Source organism: Drosophila yakuba, chromosome X (assembly GCF_016746365.2).
Source record: "Drosophila yakuba strain Tai18E2 chromosome X, Prin_Dyak_Tai18E2_2.1, whole genome shotgun sequence".
Taxonomy (NCBI): Eukaryota; Metazoa; Arthropoda; class Insecta; order Diptera; family Drosophilidae; genus Drosophila; species Drosophila yakuba.
Genome location: NC_052526.2, coordinates 18,270,777 through 18,288,559, shown reverse-complemented (window position 1 = coordinate 18,288,559; position 17,783 = coordinate 18,270,777). Strand labels below are relative to the sequence as shown.

The 17,783-nt window shown below is 49.6% G+C and overlaps 5 protein-coding genes across 7 annotated transcripts; 3 read left to right on the top strand and 2 right to left on the bottom strand.

Moving 5' to 3' along the window:
• Positions 1 to 27: 27 nt before the first annotated feature.
• Positions 28 to 6,693, top strand: LOC6525899 (titin). Of its 2 annotated transcripts, XM_015191047.2 has the most exons (8): positions 28 to 387; positions 445 to 612; positions 673 to 847; positions 917 to 1,220; positions 1,305 to 2,276; positions 2,352 to 5,232; positions 5,296 to 5,995; positions 6,119 to 6,693. In XM_015191047.2, exons 1-8 carry the CDS (start codon positions 342 to 344, stop codon positions 6,270 to 6,272), a joined length of 5,400 nt encoding a protein of 1,799 aa, XP_015046533.1. In that variant the 5' UTR covers positions 28 to 341; the 3' UTR covers positions 6,273 to 6,693. The 2 variants fall into 2 exon arrangements, with proteins under 2 accessions (XP_015046533.1, XP_002101719.1); XM_002101683.3 differs by having other exon boundaries at positions 1,305 to 5,232.
• Positions 6,694 to 6,781: 88 nt separating this feature from the next.
• LOC6525898 (glutamate receptor ionotropic, kainate 3) lies at positions 6,782 to 10,272 on the top strand. The gene is made up of 5 exons (XM_002101682.3): positions 6,782 to 6,960; positions 7,021 to 7,170; positions 7,302 to 7,687; positions 7,821 to 8,000; positions 8,055 to 10,272. Exons 1-5 carry the CDS (start codon positions 6,894 to 6,896, stop codon positions 10,080 to 10,082), a joined length of 2,811 nt encoding a protein of 936 aa, XP_002101718.1. The 5' UTR covers positions 6,782 to 6,893; the 3' UTR covers positions 10,083 to 10,272.
• A 207-nt stretch (positions 10,273 to 10,479) lies between these two features.
• LOC6525897 (protein GPR107) lies at positions 10,480 to 14,020 on the top strand. The gene is made up of 7 exons (XM_002101681.4): positions 10,480 to 10,827; positions 10,902 to 11,012; positions 11,074 to 11,219; positions 11,283 to 12,132; positions 12,188 to 12,321; positions 12,383 to 12,650; positions 12,951 to 14,020. Exons 1-7 carry the CDS (start codon positions 10,717 to 10,719, stop codon positions 13,536 to 13,538), a joined length of 2,208 nt encoding a protein of 735 aa, XP_002101717.1. The 5' UTR covers positions 10,480 to 10,716; the 3' UTR covers positions 13,539 to 14,020.
• A 120-nt stretch (positions 14,021 to 14,140) lies between these two features.
• Positions 14,141 to 15,658, bottom strand: LOC6525896 (gustatory receptor 8a). 2 transcript variants are annotated; one of them, XM_002101680.3, is made up of 3 exons: positions 14,625 to 15,658; positions 14,325 to 14,566; positions 14,141 to 14,266 (listed from the first exon to the last, which is right to left on the bottom strand). In XM_002101680.3, the coding sequence occupies exons 1-3, from the start codon at positions 15,463 to 15,465 to the stop codon at positions 14,192 to 14,194; spliced, it is 1,158 nt and encodes a 385-aa protein (XP_002101716.1). In that variant the 5' UTR covers positions 15,466 to 15,658; the 3' UTR covers positions 14,141 to 14,191. The 2 variants fall into 2 exon arrangements, with proteins under 2 accessions (XP_002101716.1, XP_039228904.1); XM_039372970.1 differs by having other exon boundaries at positions 14,141 to 14,566.
• A 406-nt stretch (positions 15,659 to 16,064) lies between these two features.
• On the bottom strand, positions 16,065 to 17,407 carry LOC6525895 (extensin). The gene has a single exon (XM_002101679.4). The coding sequence runs from the start codon at positions 17,276 to 17,278 to the stop codon at positions 16,178 to 16,180; it is 1,101 nt and encodes a 366-aa protein (XP_002101715.1). The 5' UTR covers positions 17,279 to 17,407; the 3' UTR covers positions 16,065 to 16,177.
• Between the last annotated feature and the right edge of the window lie 376 nt (positions 17,408 to 17,783).

The following is a 17,783-nucleotide window of genomic DNA, read 5'->3' as shown; positions in this document are numbered from 1 at the left end:
GTTTTGGCGGGCGGCAAAAAAAAAAACACAGATGCTATGCTAACCTATGTGTGTTGTACAGTGCGCCGCTCAAATCAGCAACAACAAAACGAAAATAGTCGGCGAATAAGCGAGAAAATGTGTTTATTCTCTCGCGAATTAAAGCGCGCGTTCGATTCTACTTAATTATTCAAATCTCAACCCAGCAGCAGTCGATAATCGGGCATTATAAGGCGCGTCCAATAAACCTAAGTTCTCGCAAGCGAAAAAAGAAAGGAGAAGGCGAAAAACGAGTGAGAGCCGCTTGTGTGTTAAATTTGCTAAGTGGATGGTGACGCTCTGCTGAGCCGCAAAGTCCAGCCATGGAGTCGATTGTCCTGCATTCGGATGTGGCTCGCTTGGTCCTGGGTCAGTTTTCCCTGCATGATTTCCTGACGCTCTATACTCATGCTGTTTCATTTGTAGGATACCTAGTCAACCAGAATCTAAAAAGGGCCGCACACACTCTGTGTCGCACATCGCCACACCTGCGCCACGAGTTCCTGGCCCTTAAACAGGGCCTGCAGACGCACAACTTCCTCAACGGGGGTCTGGAGGAGATCATCTGCGAGCATGTCAAGATCACAGGCTTGGGTAAGTTCGCACGCTTCCTAGGCTCTCTTCTAAGGCTGACCGAAAATTTATCTTTTCCAGTGTCCGGTGCCGTGCAGAAGCTGCCGTTAGAGACGCGTATGCAGCTGCAGCAGCTCAAATTGTCCGAACGGGTCAGCGAACTGATAGCCACCGGCGAAAAGAGTAGCTGTACCAACGAAAGCAGCACCCCAGGCGAGACCATCATATCGCAGTCGCATCGCAAGAGAAGGCGCTTGTAATTATAGATTTTTCCCTGACACAAATACATCTGAATTCTCATTGCTTTCTTACCCTTGTTCCCCAGACGCACCCATTCCCCCGTGAACAGCATTTCCTCGCCTTCGTTCAGCAAGCGACCGCGTCTGCTGCCGCCACACTTTTACTGCAGCATCAACCGCGACAAGATCAGGTCTAGTTTCCTTGGCAGCCAGGACGACCGCGACGCGGAACTGGAGGAGGAGGATGGCGAGAGCACCACGGCCACCGAAGACTTGGAGGAGGAGGAGGACTTACCTCCCGCGAATGGTCCTGGTCCGCGCAACAATTCCACGCCGCGCCAAGGTCGAGCCGAGCCTAATCCTCTCGTGCTCACACCGCAAAGCATGCCTGTAAGTTGGAAAACTGTCGGCTTAATGTGATGCAATATCATGTTTTCTTAAAATCAACACTAATTTGATTTACGTTGTTTCCAGGAACTGGCTAGTGCGATAATTAAGAATCAGGACTTTCAGGAGACGCTGGTAAAGAATATTAACGTAGCGCTGCAAACGGTGACTGTTACCAATCCGTCGGTAAGCTGTGACGCCATGTTGGACGGTCTAGTAAAGAACATACTGGAGGCCACCGAAAAGGATCCCTCGTTCGATCGCATCATACAGGAGGTGGTAATTGGGGATGATCCACCGCCAAATGAGGAAGACCCTGCTGATGCTGTTGTTCCCGCTGCCGCTGGAGATGTGCTTTCGACCGAACAGTCAGTGGATCCCGTGCCACCGCAAACCCCGCTCATCATTCGCACCGCAGTTGCAGCCACCGCAGGAACCAATGCGGATCCCAACTTCTCCATCTCCAAGCTTATCGTACTGAACTCAAACGAGAGTGTTCAAAAAATGGTTGCTGGTTTGGATACGTCCAATGTCAGCTTTACAAGCGAAGGCCTCAATCTAAACTTTGCCGACCCAGCGTCAATGCTCAGCGAGGTGGAGGCGACGGCTGCTGGTCAGGTTTGTGTGGACGCCACCACCGGGCAGCTGACGTTTCCCATGTACCTCTCAAACGGTGGATTGCTGTCGCATCTTCCATTCCTGGTGAACAACGAGTGGGTAGCCCAGCAACTTGGGCCGGACGCCTTTGCCAACATTGATGACTCGCACATAGAGATATCACTGCCGGAGCCGATTACTCTGTCTGCCAATCAGCTGCCCCCCAATTCCATTATTATCAACAGTGCCCAGAAACAACACCCTCCCACAAGCGTTATTCCTCCAGCCCAGTTGATAAAAGAAGCGACTAAAGTGGACAACAAGGCGGCCAGGGGAGCGGCACCAAAAGAGCCACCGGATGTTCAACTGGAGGAGGAACAACGAAAGTTTCCACCCGCATCCCTGGATTCTTCAAGACAAGTTATGGAGAGAGTGACACCATCGACGGCGGGAATAATCAATGTAAAGGCTTTTCGTAGCTTATCCACTCCACGAAAGAGAACCTCGCATGTACGAACATTAACTTTTTCCCCAAAGGTTCCTACTGGTGGCGTCCTGCATCCCAATACGCCGCTCTCCACTAGGCGACCTGGTTTGCTGGCCAAAGCCCAAGAGAAGCCAATTATTAACCATGTGGAGATCATCCAGGCAGCCTGCGATCTAAGCTCAAATGAGGGACTTGGAGGAGTGCCACCACTCTTCGCCATGGAGGAGTGCAGCAATCAGACGGTGATTAGAGCCCATCCTCCAGTTGCCGCTCCAGTTGCAGCAGCTCCAGCTCCGCCGTTGGTGGCCACGCCCAAAAGAAAACAGAAGCGACAGGCGGCGGTCAAGGCCTGCAAGCGGATCATCTCCCAGGCGGAATCGGAAAACAAGACGGAAAAAGATAAGCAGAAAAATGTACCCAAGAATAACCCTACCTGCAGCGCATCTTCGTCCGCTCACGATGACAGCGCTGAGGCCAGCAAAGAGAATCTCCAGGGGCAGCAGAAAGTAGAAGGAAAGCCAGAGATAGGCTCCACCACCAGAGACGCAGTTGTAGAAAACGATATGGCCGCCTGGCAGCGCCAGTTGCATGGCTCTAATTCTGACCTTGAAAATCGACTGCGTGAGATTAACTCCAAGCGCGAAGAGGGAAAGGCCCCTGGTCGTTCGAGGCGTCCAAAGAAGAAGGATACACCCAATTCAGCTTCGTCGAGAGCACGAAAAGCTTCAATGGTCAAGGCGAAAGCGGAGATCAAGAATCCGGCGAAGAAACCGCAGCGCAGTGTTGGGGATTCTACCGAGAAGATCAACATCAAGATTATCACCCCGCAGAAACCAAAGCTTCTGAAAAAGAAGAAGGTGTTTGAGGCAAAAGAGGAAATCATAGACGAAACCATAGAAGAAACCATAGACGAAACCCAAGTGGAGGACGAGGAAAAGGATCAGAAGAAGAAAAGTGAACTGGGAGAGAATCATGCAAAGGATCAGGAGCAAGTGAAGGCTCTAGCGGCAGAACTGTCGCGGCCCAACATGGCCATGCTCCTGGACACTCCGTTTAAAGCATCGCCCATTGGAGCCGGAGCAAGCGGTGCCACAGAAGATGACGCCACATCAAAGGAAACAGGTGGCGCTGGAGCCGCTATAATTCCACCCACTCCAGGCATGGCCATTCCACCTCTGGACACGCCATATGGCAAGTTGCCCAGTAGCAGCTTTCTCTTTGGTTCGGATACCAAAAGTATTATGGATACGCCGCAGTTGAGCGCCATCACACCCGGATTTCGATTGACACCTTTCGGGCAGATGCCCGGTACTCCGATAGGCAGTGCTGCCAAGACTGAATACTCTTCAGGCAGTTCCTATTATCGTCCGGATGAAGCGGAACACACCGATGCAAATGCGCAGTGCGCACTACAACAGTGGGGTGATCTGCAGGAGAAGAAACAGCCTAAGGTTCGGACTAAGATAAAGGAGAAAAAAGTAGAAGCAGCGGAAGAGCTTTCGCAACAGAAGGATCAACATCTGAAAGAAGTGGAAAGTCCAACAAAGGAATGTTCCAATCAGCAGGATGAACATCCCGAGGACAATAAGGAAACACCGAAAAGACCAGAGAGGCAGATAGAAGAACATGTTACGGAAACTGAAAACGATGGTGGAAAGAAGGAAACGATTTTAGAAAAGTCTCCAGATGCTGTGAAGCAACCCGTTGTCCTATCCTTGGAGCCCACCGTCCTACGACGTGTTCGATCCTTTGGCAGCGAGGCGGTGGACAGTGCGGAATCTGCTGCCGCTGGCTCTTTTCCCTCCGATCAGCAGCAGCTTCCGCACTACAAACTTCTGCCTGGGCTGCCCGAGGCTATCATTGAAGGATCCAGTAATTCTAGCTCCTCGGCAACCAGTTCTTCGTCCTCTTCCAGCTCGAGCTCAAGCTCCTCCAGCAGTTCATCATCAAGTTCATCATCCTCGCAAAGTTCTCACAGCGGAAAGGAGGAAAGCAGTAAGGAGGAGGCAGAGGGCGATGATGTCGATGAAAAGTGCAGCAAGGAAAAGGAAGTGCTACTAAGCATAGACAGCCTATCGAATATCAGCAGCACGGAAGACGAAGAGTGGCTGAAAGCAGCAGGTTCTGAGGATGCAGTTCTCCCCATGTTGGCTGTCGACAGTCAACCAGGTCAGTTAGTTAGCCAGGATGGGGAGGTCCGATATCCTATCCGGAATTGGCTGACACCAAGCAAAGAGCAGACGCAGGAGGCGGATACCAGTGGAGAACAGCGAAGAAAACCCGCACTTCCTAAACCGGTGGCTGCTCCTGTTTTGCCTCCGCCGCTTCCTATAACTCCGCCAGCTGCTCCTCCGCCGCCACCGCCAGAGGCATTAGATCCTCCATTCGCCGCTCCTTCAACGGCCTCTGCAATCCGTCAGGAACACCAACGCCAGCAGCTGGACGAGAAGCGCCAACGTGTAATGGCCAAGTTTAAGGAGCAACCGACGAAAGCTCAAGGCAGAAAGACTGCCAACAAGAAGCTCACTGCAATGCGCGAAAATGCCAAATTGGCCAATCCAAGCACTCAAAAATCTCCGAAAAAGCGAGAGCACGTCGAACCACTGAAAACAAAAGCAGCCAGAAAGCATATAGAACCAAATCAGAAAGTAGAGTCCACAGATGTTCCTGTTCCGCCAGTCGTTGCCCCCATAGATGCGCCAGCAGATCCACCAGCTAGCAAACTGGATCCCGCCCTTCTCATGGCCCTCAATCTTTCTGCCAAAAAACAGGAGCCATTAACGACGGCAATCAAACCCAAAGTAAATCGAGCAGCGGTTGAAATTGCGGCACAGCCTGCGCCTGGAAAACGTGGACGCCCGAAGAAGTCACAGAACGGGGAGACGACCAAGATATGTATGCGTCGATCCTCGCGCCTAGTCGAAAATAAAAGTAAGTACTTAAGATCTAATGAAATGTGTATTGAAATTAATATAATTCTTTTTTGAAAACTAGCTCCTGCTCCGGAAGATCTCTCCAAACCCACTGACGGAGGTACAACGAAGACGAGCACCAAGATAAATACCAAGAAACCGGCCAAGAAACGTGTCGAGGCAAGAGTGCCCTCCTCCACAACCGACGCCCCGGCACTGCCCATGGTGGCCGAGGCGGAATCCACGCAGAGATCCCCAGAGCAAAAGCAGCAAAGCCAACAACCAATACAAGAAACCAAACAGAATCCACTGCCGTCTAAATCCGAATCGGATCCCGAAGACAGCGACTTCGAGCAGGACATGTGCCTGAGCAGCAGCCAGGAGCGTTTTACCTTTGACTTTACATATGCGGACAATGGACCCAAGTCCAGCAATCCGATGATACGTCAGCCATCGAGCTATTTCAAAAGTTATCAGATGCGCTTGATGACCGATGACGATCAGCTGCATACACTGCGCATAGCCAGTGCCCAGGTGCTTTATCTGGGCCAACCAGTGGCCAGCGCCATTCGCAATATACCCAAGAAGCGGATACGCCGCCTGACCAGCAATAATGGTGGGAGTGGAGCAACAGGGGGAAGTGCAAGTACAAGCGGTATTGGAACGGGAACAGAAATTGCAGCTGCTGGAATACAGCCTTCGGCCACGTCTACGCCGCTGGTGGAGAAGCCTCCGTCCAAGAGTGATCCGCAAGACGAGAACGATTTGGAGGTGGCCACCATGTAAGTGGTAAACATACATATATAAAAAAAAACAAGCGTTATGAAAATATGCATTTTATTTCTGTATACTTATCAATAAGAATCAGTTTCCGATATAATAATACCGTTCTTTCATCCAAACAGCAATTCAGCTCCGATAGCAGAGACCAGCAGCAGCGAAGTTGGAGGCGAGGAAAGCACGGAGAACTCTGCGCAGCAGAAGGAGCCGCAGAGCGAGAACCACAGCGTGGAGATCGAGGACATCGAGTCGATACTCTCGCACCTCCACGGCACCTGATTCCAGCTCCATTGAAATTGTTATCATGTACATCATGTACATCTAGTACATCGTTCGTTGGCAATCACGGGAGTACATCTCTCAGCTTTTTAAGCTCTCTTGTTAGGCGTAGTAAAGGAGACAGTTTTGAAGTGTATCGTTAATATTAAAGTATTTATTTTTTCGCTGTAAGCTTAGACGGAGCAGCACCACCTGCTCACACAACATTCACAAGAGAATCCCAGAAGAATCACTAATTTATGTTTCATTATTCACATTCGTACATATATAGAAATATATAGCGCTGTATATTGATAGCCAGTTGATTTAATTGTTAAGAGCCGTTTTTTTTCGTATTACTAAGGCGCTGCCCGAACAAAATATTATGATTTGATTTTGTACTTTATCCGATAAAGAGAATATAAGGAATTAACCAAGCCAATCCATTGACTTTTCGTGGGAATGGAACTCTAGCTGTCGCATACTGTCATTTCCAGCTGCTGAAATATGCATATTGAGCAATGATGGGCACCGCACGCCATCATATAATTGGGCTAATTGGACAGCAATTGCGGCTGTTGTCCGACTTGTGACATCGCAAGGACTTAAATCCCTGCGAGAAGTGTCTGCAATCGGTTGGCCATGGAGCTGCTACTGCTGGTTCTTCTTCTCGCACTTCGCTTGGCCGGCTCGGAAGTTCTCAAGATAAGTGGGTGTTCTTGGAAATTCGCCTTCGATCGGTTGCTAAATTTCTGATTACCCCTAAAAGCCTTTTGGATTGAGCCCGTTCAGCGGACGGAATTCGAAAATGATATAGCGGTGGTTCTCAAGGAGTTGGATGCACTGCGTCTTGATGTCAAGGTGGCCGATACCACCTTGACTCTGACCCGGTCGGAAGATGGCTTGGACATGCAAAGGTGTAAGTAATGTGGGTGTAAAACGTTGGAGCCAAAAGGAGTATGCTACATTACATTATAAAGCACAAAGTCCTAATTATTTACGAGTACCATAAGTTATCCCAGATTTTATCAACAATTTGTTCATCTGCAGTTTGTGAAATTCTTTCCTCTGCGGGCACCAGTGCCGTGATCGACCTCACCTACAGCCACTGGGAGGAGGGCTACAACCTGGTCCGCTCCCTGGGCATTGGCTATGTGCGTCTGGAGCGGATCTTGCGACCGTTCCTGGACATGTTCGGTGACTTTATGCGCCAAAAGCGGGCCAACAACGTGGCCATGGTGTTCATGAATGCCCGCGATGCCGGCGAAGCCATGCAGCAGATGCTAGTCGGCTATGCCTTTCGGACACTCATACTGGACGCCAGTCAGACCGATCCTGGCCAGAATTTTCTCAACCGCATTCGATCGCTGCGTCCGGCGCCATCTTATATAGCACTATTTGCACGTGCGGCCGCCATGAATGGAATTTTCGAAAAGGTGAGCAAGTGTCCAGCACTCAAAAAAGGAAATATTCTGATTTTTCGTCTTAAAAGAATATCTGATTAGGAAATCTGATTACTGTAAAGAAGAAATATGTGGAAATTTAAAAATGTTTTTCATCGATCGACAGGTGCAAAAGGCTGGACTCTTTCAGCGACCGTTGGAGTGGCACTTTGTGTTTTTGGACACTCGGGATCGGGTATTTAAGTACAGGCGCCAGGCGGAACTGTGCACCCGGTTCACATTGAGTCCTCGTGCTATCTGCCGATCGATGCCCATGCCGGAACTTTACTGCGGAAGTGGGTTTACGGTATGTATGATGACACATCAGCTGCTTGGATTCTGATACCTTCTAACCCGCCAGATGCAACGTGCCATGCTGCTGAATGTGCTGCGCAGCCTGATCAATGCCGCCCAGGTGAGTCCAGTGTATCCGATTGCTATCTACCAGGATTGCAATGCCACCGCCTCGTACACGGAGGTGGGTGATCCGTTGGAGAAGGACGACTACAACTGGCTGGACATGGTGCACTGGAGCAACTTTCTCGCGTACGCCACGCCATTGCCACAGATCCAGGATAAATCCCAAAGCCCAGTGCCGGGCCTCAGCTTTGCGGTGAACATATCGGTCGGGTACTACAGTTCCGAGCACGAGGCGAAGACGGATCTGGCCGCCTGGTCGTCGGTGGGCGAGATGCGACTGCTGAACGAGACCATTAGTCCGGCGCGTCGGTTCTTTCGTATCGGCACCGCCGAGAGCATTCCCTGGAGCTACATGCGACGAGAGGAGCGCACCGGTGAACTGATGCGGGATCGCAGTGGTTCGCCTATTTGGGAGGGCTACTGCATCGACTTCATGATCAGGCTCTCGCAAAAACTAAATTTCGAGTTCGAGATCGTGGCCCCGGAGGTGGGACACATGGGCGAGATGAACGAGCGAGGCGAGTGGGATGGGGTGGTGGGTGATCTGGTGCGAGGCGAAACGGACTTCGCCGTTGCCGCACTGAAGATGTACTCGGAGCGCGAGGAGGTGATCGACTTTCTGCCGCCGTACTACGAGCAAACGGGCATATCGATAGCCATCCGGAAGCCGGTGCGTCGCACATCGTTGTTCAAGTTCATGACCGTGCTCCGCGTGGAGGTCTGGCTGAGCATAGTGGCCGCTTTGGTGGGCACGGCCATAATGATCTGGTTCATGGACAAGTACTCGCCGTACAGCTCGCGAAATAATCGCCAGGCATATCCGTATGCATGCCGAGACTTCACCCTGCGGGAGAGCTTCTGGTTCGCCCTTACCTCGTTCACGCCTCAGGGCGGAGGAGAAGCACCCAAGGCCATTTCCGGCCGGATGCTGGTGGCCGCCTATTGGCTGTTTGTCGTGCTCATGCTGGCCACATTTACGGCCAATCTGGCCGCCTTCCTCACCGTGGAGCGCATGCAGACGCCGGTGCAGTCGCTGGAGCAACTGGCTCGACAGTCCCGGATAAACTACACCGTGGTGAAGGACTCTGATACGCATCAATACTTTATGAACATGAAGTTCGCCGAGGACACGCTGTACCGGATGTGGAAGGAGCTGGCCCTAAACGCAAGCAAGGATTTCAAGAAGTTTCGCATCTGGGACTATCCGATCAAGGAGCAGTATGGCCATATACTGCTGGCCATTAATAGCTCTCAGCCGGTGGCGGATGCCAAGGAGGGATTCGCCAATGTGGATGCACACGAGAATGCCGACTATGCTTTCATCCACGATTCGGCGGAGATCAAGTATGAGATCACTCGGAACTGTAACCTCACCGAGGTGGGTGAGGTGTTCGCCGAGCAGCCATATGCCGTGGCTGTCCAGCAGGGTAGTCATCTGGGCGACGAGCTGAGCTACGCTATCCTGGAGCTGCAGAAGGATCGCTTCTTTGAGGAGCTAAAGGCCAAGTACTGGAACCAATCGAATCTGCGTAACTGCCCGCTGTCGGAGGACCAGGAGGGCATCACACTGGAAAGTTTGGGCGGCGTCTTCATAGCCACCCTTTTCGGCCTTGTCCTGGCCATGATGACCCTCGGCATGGAGGTGCTCTACTACAAGAAGAAGCAGAACACTCTTGAGATAACCCAGGTGCGTCCGGTGGATGAGTTGTCGGCGTCAGGAGGTGATTCCTCGACAGCTCCACCCACTGCAACCAGCAACACGAAGCAGGCATGGCACATTCCTGTGCCGGAGGCGGATGAGAAGCCAGCAAAGGTGTCGCCACCGCCCTCCTTCGAAACGGCCACATTCAGGGGCAAGAAACTCCCGGCCAGGATCACCTTGGGCGATGGCAAGTTTAAGCCGCGTCAGGGACTGTACTCAAGGAGGATCCTCGGTACCTCTGACACCCAGAGTGGCTACATGGAGTGAGGAGGCCCACATGGTCGACCACACAAACAAATATTTTTTTTCTTGCTGCACCTAGTTTGTAGAATTTTTCAAATTTTAATATTAAAAATTGCAATAACTTTGCGTTCAAGTTAAAATCACGTTTTGTTATGAAACAACGTTTCGAAACTTGTTAGCACACTTTTCAAATAAACATCACAATCAAATAAAATATTTCATCTGATTTTTTTAAGGATCTAAAATGGCTAATGTAATTTGATTTTATATGTTTTGAAAATTGAATTCCCGTTTTTGTATTAAATAGCCAGATTTAGCGAGGAAAAAGCTACATTGCGATCTACTGGTGTGGTATTTTTTTTATCGATATGCCCCGATAGGTTCGAACATGTAACGCAGGCTGATATCGAAGAACGATAGTTTCCGATAGGTCAGCTTTTTTCCCCCAGCTGAAAAATAAAATTCTTTGGGGTTTAATCAAGGTGAGGTGTGAATAATAGGAACTGTGACGGCGGTCGCGGCAAATCGATTGCCGCATTTTGGATCGCACCTAGCGCGGAACTCTGCGCCGGAACGATCCGCCCGGAATTGTGGAGCAAAAGTGCCACGAGACGTCGCCGAAGAATAAGAGCGGAAAACTCGTTGAAAATACGAAAATATGTGGGCTCCCGGCGGGGATATTAAATCAATAGTGGTGCTGGCGGCACTGGTGTCGCTTCTTTGGGCCCCACTGGAGGTCCTTGGGCGGAAGCATCACCTGGAAGTGAGGGTAAGTTGGGGGGCACCCTTGCCATCCGGGAGCAACTGACTCATAGTTTACCATGTTTTCTGATTTATCCACAGAATGACCGTCGTCAGTACATCGCACTCAGCACCTTTGGATTCTACACTAATGGTCACTTGGATGTGCAGCTCAGCAAGCTGACTTTTGACGATGAACAACCTACAGATCTGGTAGGTTATCCCGGCTATGGCGTCCACCAGTTCCTCCTCTGACCAGCTTTCTCTCTTGCAGATGGGTCTGTCGCTGGACAAGACCACTATTGACCAGCTGAATCCCTACTTGGACTCGCATCAAAACAAATGCATTTTGGAGGAATCACCTAAAAACCAGATCAGCGGACCTATTCTCTTCTTCGTGTTGGACCTTAAGGAGCTGAAGTAAGTAACCTCTCTCTATTTTTGTACATAGATCTGTCTCATGTGATACCCCTTTCTCTGCAGAGTCCGTGTTAAGTGCTCCCCGGAATGGCACAATATGCACATCTACAACCAAATCCCGTCCAGAACCAAGCGAAACCCACACATGGCCAAGGTCAGCGATTCGGTTCTGTTTCGGCAAACCCGCGCTGCCCAAGATTTCTCCGTCGAAGGTCCAGATGAGTCCATGGAGGATCCCTTGGAGCAGGAACCGGCGGATTTAAAATCCTCCTCGCCTGCTGCGGTTGCGGGTAAAATTGAGCTGCCCAAAGAGGAAGGTGCCCCTAAGGTAGATGCTCCGGCCCAGAAAGTTGAGGCTATCAAAGAGGAGGCTGTTCCTAGCCTAGAAGTGGCTGCCAATCAGAATGTTTCTAACAAACAGGAGCTGCCTCGCCCACCAAATGCCGCCCCTAAAGTGGAGGAAGCCGTTAAGAGTGAACAGAAGCAGGAGGAAGCCCCTGCTAAAATGGATGAAACCCCCGCCAAACAAGAGGAAACCCCAGCAAAGCAAGAGGAGCCAAAAGTCCCAGCCCCACCACCGGCCGTGAATGGTCCAGCAGCTGCGCCGCCCCAAGATGATACTCAAGTGGATGTGAAAAATGGAAACACCGATACGGACACAGGTCTCGGAAACCCCTTCCCCCACGGGGACGATTCCGAAGAAGATTCGTATGGACCCGACTCCTTTAAGCAATCGCAAGAAAACCTGTGCAAGGATTCGACCATGCCGCTGGTCAGGGAGACCATCGACAAAGTCAACTACTACAGCTTTAACTTCTCTATGATGGTGGCAACGCCCAGTGATGAGGGCCTGTACAACCTATACTTCCACGCCTGTCCCAATTATCACACCTCAAAAATAATGTCCTTCAATGTGAGTAACAGCACTTGTTTCACTTGGATCTTATCTAATGTAACTGACCTTTTAGGTGGACATTGAGGAAAACAACAATGGCAACTACCTATCGGCTGGAGAAATGCCCCTGCCAGCCTTGTACTTCATGATGAGCCTGCTCTTCTTTCTCTCCGGCCTCTTCTGGGTTTTTATTTTGAAGAAGAGCAAGTGAGTATGAGTGAATGGTCTGGGAATTGCGGAAATAATAATTGTAATTTCTTTGCGGCAGGCACACTGTGTACAAAATCCATTATTTGATGGCCGTGTTGGTTTTCCTCAAGTCGCTCTCACTGATGTTCCACTCGATCAACTATCACTTCATCGAAAAGCGGGGCGAGCATGTGGAGACCTGGGCCATCCTTTACTACATTGCCCACCTGCTGAAGGGCGCCGTGCTCTTCATCACCATCGTTCTGATTGGCACTGGCTGGACTTTTATCAAGCACATTCTCTCTGACAAGGACAAGAAGATTTTCATGATCGTGATCCCACTGCAGGTGAATTTGAAATTATTTTATAATTGCCCAAGCTAAGACGGAAACGCATAGTAACTGAAACATTTCTAATTAGTCATCAGCAATCAAAATATTTCTTTGAAAGTTAGTTTTATTGCGAGGCGCCTTTTTCGTCACGTTCACGGTGAATTAAACTTGTTTGTCAATAGAGTAGATAGCGTGATTCCTATAATCTAAAGCTTTAGTGGTTAATTTGATGATTAGGGCGAAAAAATGCGAAATTCGAAGAACGTATACTAAAAGTAAACTATTAAACGTATATTCATTATTTTCCGCTTGCAGGTTCTGGCCAACGTGGCCCAGATCATTACGGACGAGTCTGACCAAAGCGACGCCGAGTTTCGCACCTGGCACAACATCTTCTTCTTCGTGGATCTGCTGTGCTGCGGCGCCATCCTGTTTCCGATCGTGTGGTCCATCCGACATCTGCATGAGGCCTCTGCGACAGATGGCAAGGCGGCTATCAATTTGCGCAAGCTGAAGCTGTTCCGCCAGTTCTACATCATGATCGTGTGTTATATCTACTTCACGCGGATCATCGTCGACCTGCTGCAGATGACGGTGGTGTTCCAGTACGCCTGGCTAGACGAGATGTTCCGGGAGATGGCCACGTACGTGTTCTTCGTGCTGACTGGTTACAAATTCCGTCCAGTATCCTCGCATCCATACTTCACTGTACCGGACGAAGACGAGGACGACGATGAGGTGGAGGTGCTTACCGAATCTGGACTCACGGAGACGGTGCACCGGGTGAAGCAGCTAAACCGGAATCACGGAAGCAGCTCGGGCGGAATCACCATCATCGAGGGCAACGATGATGAGCGCGAGAACCTGATTGCAAAGCGGGAATCAAGCCATGAGTACGATTAAGCCCCTTAAGGGAAGCCAATTGACCTGCATCACCAATATTCCCTGCATAAGTCCGTAGTCAGTAGTCCCCGGGAGTCTTGGATGGGACTCATATTCTGAGCTAGTACTTTACCTTTACTTTAAAATATATATTTTACGTTCAGCGCATCTTACGAGACATAGATAAGGAAAACAAAACAAATGCGATGGCAATGGAGGGAATAATCTCAGCATGTGAACTTGTATAGGGAAACGTCGGCACTACGTTTGGTGGGCACCAACTGCTCCACCACCACCTCCACCAGTGCCCGTCCAGTCGCTAGCCAAGGAACCCTTGTAAATATATAATGAATCCGCTTAACGGAATAATGAACGCTTGTGACACCCAGGCCCTATCCTTGGTTTAAGATATACATAAACTAAACATATACATATAAATAAATACACCTATGTAATTACTTATAATTTTATGAATATAACAAAGCTTTAATATGTAAACCCAAGATCTAATCTGATTTGAGCTGTGACTGAAACTTGTGGAGACTAAACACCAAATAGTGATCTCAATATGACCGAGAAATGCTAGTTGTTGAATCTCTAGAGGTTTCAATGACAACTTATATATATGCCTCACCATTAAGTTGACCTAATTATGTTCCACTTTTAAGGATGTCCTACATATAGGTGTTGCCGAACTTCGGTATAAACTGAATGGTGTAGATCATGTAGGTGCCCACGGAGCAGGCCATCTGGAATGGGATAGTGGTTAAATGTGAAGCCATCACTCGACGAGTTATGTCCACCCACCCGAGTTAGAAGACTGAAGTCCAGAATTGTTAGTCCGAGGCAATCGATTCGTACCGGCTGATGGAGGAGCTGCAGCGAAAAGTTCTGAATCTGCAGGGAGAGATCAGGACAGCTGCAGCAGCCGGAGTCAGTGACTATATTATGCAGCTGGTGGGCGATCCTTGGCACCACAACCATGCAGCTCTGCGAAGCGTATATGAAGGCGGGAATCTCGAACAAGGCGGGCACGATTAAAAAGTAATCTGTAAAATGATACTCTATATAGACATGATATATCTCAAAGATAGATCACCAAGTCACCATTGTTGGGCACATTGTTGTAGATGGTGTAGTACATGAAGTAGCAGTCCACGGCGATGCGGATGTTGATGGTCAGCAGAACGGCGAGAATGGAGAAGTTGAAGGCACCCTGGAAACATTTGAGCATGTCATACACTTGGCTATAGATGCGCTGCTTCTGCAGCAATCGTCGTCGTAGGAAACTCTCGAATCCGGGAAAACTTCTGCCCGTTTCGCTGGCGAATCGCGAGTACTCCGCCAGGAGTCCCATTTCGCGTTCCAAAGCGTTCAGGTGCTCCCGAAGCATCTCCAGGTGCAGCACAAACTGCAGATTTCGCAGATACGTCAGCCACACGAGCGGCTCGTAGGTGCTCCAAAAGAGCAACATGTGATGGGTCAGCGCTTGGAACTGCCACAATACCAAATGGATCGCCACTTCGGCGCAGATCGCGGCGTACAGGAATATCAGATAGCGACGGATCTGCTGGAACTCACTGCGCAGGCTCACCAAACCCACTTTGTGGCCGCCCAGCTTGAAGTGAAGGCACCAGAAGTTGGCCAAATGCCGCTGGCTGCTCAGCGTCTCCAGATATATGGCCAGCATGGCCAACTCGGCGAATACGTATTTTAGGGCGTCATTGGCACAGCCGAACATGTCGCCGCGATAGAGAAACTCATCGCCGCTGAAAAGGCACACCAGTACGAGGATACTCAGCGAAATGAGCACGAACAGGCTCCACGCTATCAGGCGCCTCCTAGTCCTGGCCGGATTCCCATCACCCGGCAACGGCAGCCCATGGAAGCCGAGCACCTGGTAGAGCCGCAGGTGGAACTGCAGAACCCGACCCAGACGGCCACTCATCGTTGACTACGCGAAAGCGAGACCCTTTAGATGGCTAGTACTTATCCCTGGGTCAATCTCCCTTTAAAAGGACCGACGAATCCATTAGCCTAAGTGGTTTTCTCAAATACACCGAGAACCGTAATCCATGTACCTTTCTCGATTTCCGTATTTATAAGTAGTATATAAATAACCAGAAACTACAGATTGATTGTACCTACAGTCTACGTTTTATAGTTTTATAGTTTAATAAGTAGAATGAAGGCTTAGGATAATTGCATTTAGTAGCATACTTAAATTCCCATGGCTGAGTGAACCGGTATCTAAAGTTGAAATCAATAACAAAAATAGGTGCATTTCACTCCTGGACCATTAGAATATTTATTTTTAGTGCTTAAATCAACCAATTTGCGAATTCAAGATCATAATTTGTATATTCATTGGACAGTCTCTTTTTTATTACCGCAACTATTTTTTTTATTACTCGATAAGTGGTTTTTCCAAGTGGTGTTTGTGCACTATAAACTGAGAAAACATGAACATTTAATTGATATTTCAAAGGAGTTTGACGTGTGTCAATTATTTTCTGAAAAGTGTAATAACATTTCTTTCAGTGTCTATTAACATTTCTTTATTTATCGCTTAAATCTTAAAACTGATACTAATACAACTTACGAAGCTACGAAAAAAAATGCAATAAATAGATCTTAGATTAGGCGGGCTGTTGGTACACCTACAGATAGGGCCCCCTGTACTGGTAGCCACTGGATCCATAGCCCTGGACATGACCCACATTGTAGCTATCGACGCCACTGTACGTTTCCGACGCGGCACTGTTGAAGCCCTTGGCCTCGGGCCAATCCACGAGGGACTGGGATGGCCGGCGACGTCTTGTGGCCGTGAGCGGTGGTCCATAGGTGTCCGCCGGTTCCTCCTCGCCGTACGGGTCACTGGATGGCACCTGAACAGATGGCCGGAAGTCAGTGCTACTTCCGGCCGAGGGACGCGAGTAATCGTATCCAAAGGAGGATTCTTGCGGAGCTTCGAGTGTGTAGGCTGGTGCCCTGGTTTGCTTGGAGTTCCGCTGGGCGTGACCGTGGCTGGGCGGAATGTAGGCGTGACTGGGTGGCGAGTACTTATAACCCGTATCCGGCTCCTGGTCGACGTGCTCCTCCACGGGCGCAGGCTCCGCATAGGCGCCAGTCTGATGATGATGCTTTCCCCCGCTCGGATAGTGATAGCCAAAATCATCGTCCACCTCCTCCTCCTCCTCTACCGGATGGTGGTGACTGTGATGATGATGCTGCGGCTTGGGCCGCGACTCAATCACTCGATACGTCTCCACACTGGGCTCATGGTGTTCCTCATAGTCATAGCCATGTGGCCTGTGCTGCTCCTCAATGATCGTATAGGTGTTGACCTTCTTCTTGGGCGGCGGCGGCGGTGGTGGCGGTGGAGCTGCCTTCCTGGCATACGTCTCCGTGAGGTGGTCGGCTAGCTCCTTGGCGTGATTCAGATAGTCCGCATGCTCGCTCATGTGCAGCGGCTTGTCCAGATCCGTGAGAATGACGCTCTCCAGCAGGGGACTGGGCTTGGGACGGGCTCGTCCGCGATTGCGGAATAACTGATGCGGATGCGGATGGTGGTGGTAATGGTGGATCACCTTGGGCGGCGACTCCTCCGCCGCCGACTCCTCCTTGGGCACATGCACCTTGATGTGGACATACTCGTTGCCGAATCCCGCGACCAGGGGTATCAGCAGCACTGAGATCAGTGGCACCAGCAGATGGAAACGGCAGCTAATCCATGCCATGTCGTCGCGTCGAGTGGTCATCGCCTTATGGCCGCCGCCTTGCCAAAATTGGTTTAAACCGAAGTCTTTCTTTTGTCAAAATTTATATACAACAGCCACTGCTGGCGACGACAAGCATCTTGACCTACGGAGCCCTCGGGTGAAATGGATGCCACCTTGCCCTGCGTCGACCTTCGAATGCCCTCTGTGAGTATATGCATAATCTTCTTGTGCACATTAATAATGGAGTTTTTTTCTCTTTTTACCTTCTTTTTATTATTATCAAATCATAATTATTATAGAAGCTATCCTATAACTTCATTCATTCATTTTCCAATTAATTTGTTTATCTAAATAAGTTACATAAAAGCGATCTGCTTAGTTCTTGTACAAAAAGAACGCATTAAAGTGATATTACTTAAGAACTCGAATATAAAGTTTCCATTTGTTACGCAGTTTGGAATGTTCCACTTTGAATCAAGCTTTTCTTTCTGATCACAATAAATTATTAAATAATTTTGCATTTATATCAGTTTCTGCCGTCTAT

What these genes read in the sequence shown, in the direction of transcription:
- LOC6525896 (XM_039372970.1), bottom strand. Translation starts at nt 15,465, where the DNA reads ATGAGTGGCCGTCTGGGTCGGGTTCTGCAGTTCCACCTGCGGCTCTAC. An exon ending in CAACAATGTGCCCAACAATG is followed by an intron (nt 14,567 to 14,624) that starts GTGACTTGGTGA and finishes ATCATTTTACAG; the next exon opens with ATTACTTTTTAATCGTGCCC.
- LOC6525895 (XM_002101679.4), bottom strand. Translation starts at nt 17,278, where the DNA reads ATGACCACTCGACGCGACGACATGGCATGGATTAGCTGCCGTTTCCAT.
- LOC6525899 (XM_002101683.3), top strand. Translation starts at nt 342, where the DNA reads ATGGAGTCGATTGTCCTGCATTCGGATGTGGCTCGCTTGGTCCTGG. An exon ending in TGTGGCTCGCTTGGTCCTGG is followed by an intron (nt 388 to 444) that starts GTCAGTTTTCCC and finishes TTTCATTTGTAG; the next exon opens with GATACCTAGTCAACCAGAAT. An exon ending in GATTTGGAGGTGGCCACCAT is followed by an intron (nt 5,996 to 6,118) that starts GTAAGTGGTAAA and finishes TCATCCAAACAG; the next exon opens with CAATTCAGCTCCGATAGCAG.
- LOC6525897 (XM_002101681.4), top strand. Translation starts at nt 10,717, where the DNA reads ATGTGGGCTCCCGGCGGGGATATTAAATCAATAGTGGTGCTGGCGGCA. An exon ending in AGCATCACCTGGAAGTGAGG is followed by an intron (nt 10,828 to 10,901) that starts GTAAGTTGGGGG and finishes ATTTATCCACAG; the next exon opens with AATGACCGTCGTCAGTACAT. An exon ending in ATGAACAACCTACAGATCTG is followed by an intron (nt 11,013 to 11,073) that starts GTAGGTTATCCC and finishes TCTCTCTTGCAG; the next exon opens with ATGGGTCTGTCGCTGGACAA.
- LOC6525898 (XM_002101682.3), top strand. Translation starts at nt 6,894, where the DNA reads ATGGAGCTGCTACTGCTGGTTCTTCTTCTCGCACTTCGCTTGGCCGGC. An exon ending in CTCGGAAGTTCTCAAGATAA is followed by an intron (nt 6,961 to 7,020) that starts GTGGGTGTTCTT and finishes TACCCCTAAAAG; the next exon opens with CCTTTTGGATTGAGCCCGTT. An exon ending in TGAATGGAATTTTCGAAAAG is followed by an intron (nt 7,688 to 7,820) that starts GTGAGCAAGTGT and finishes ATCGATCGACAG; the next exon opens with GTGCAAAAGGCTGGACTCTT.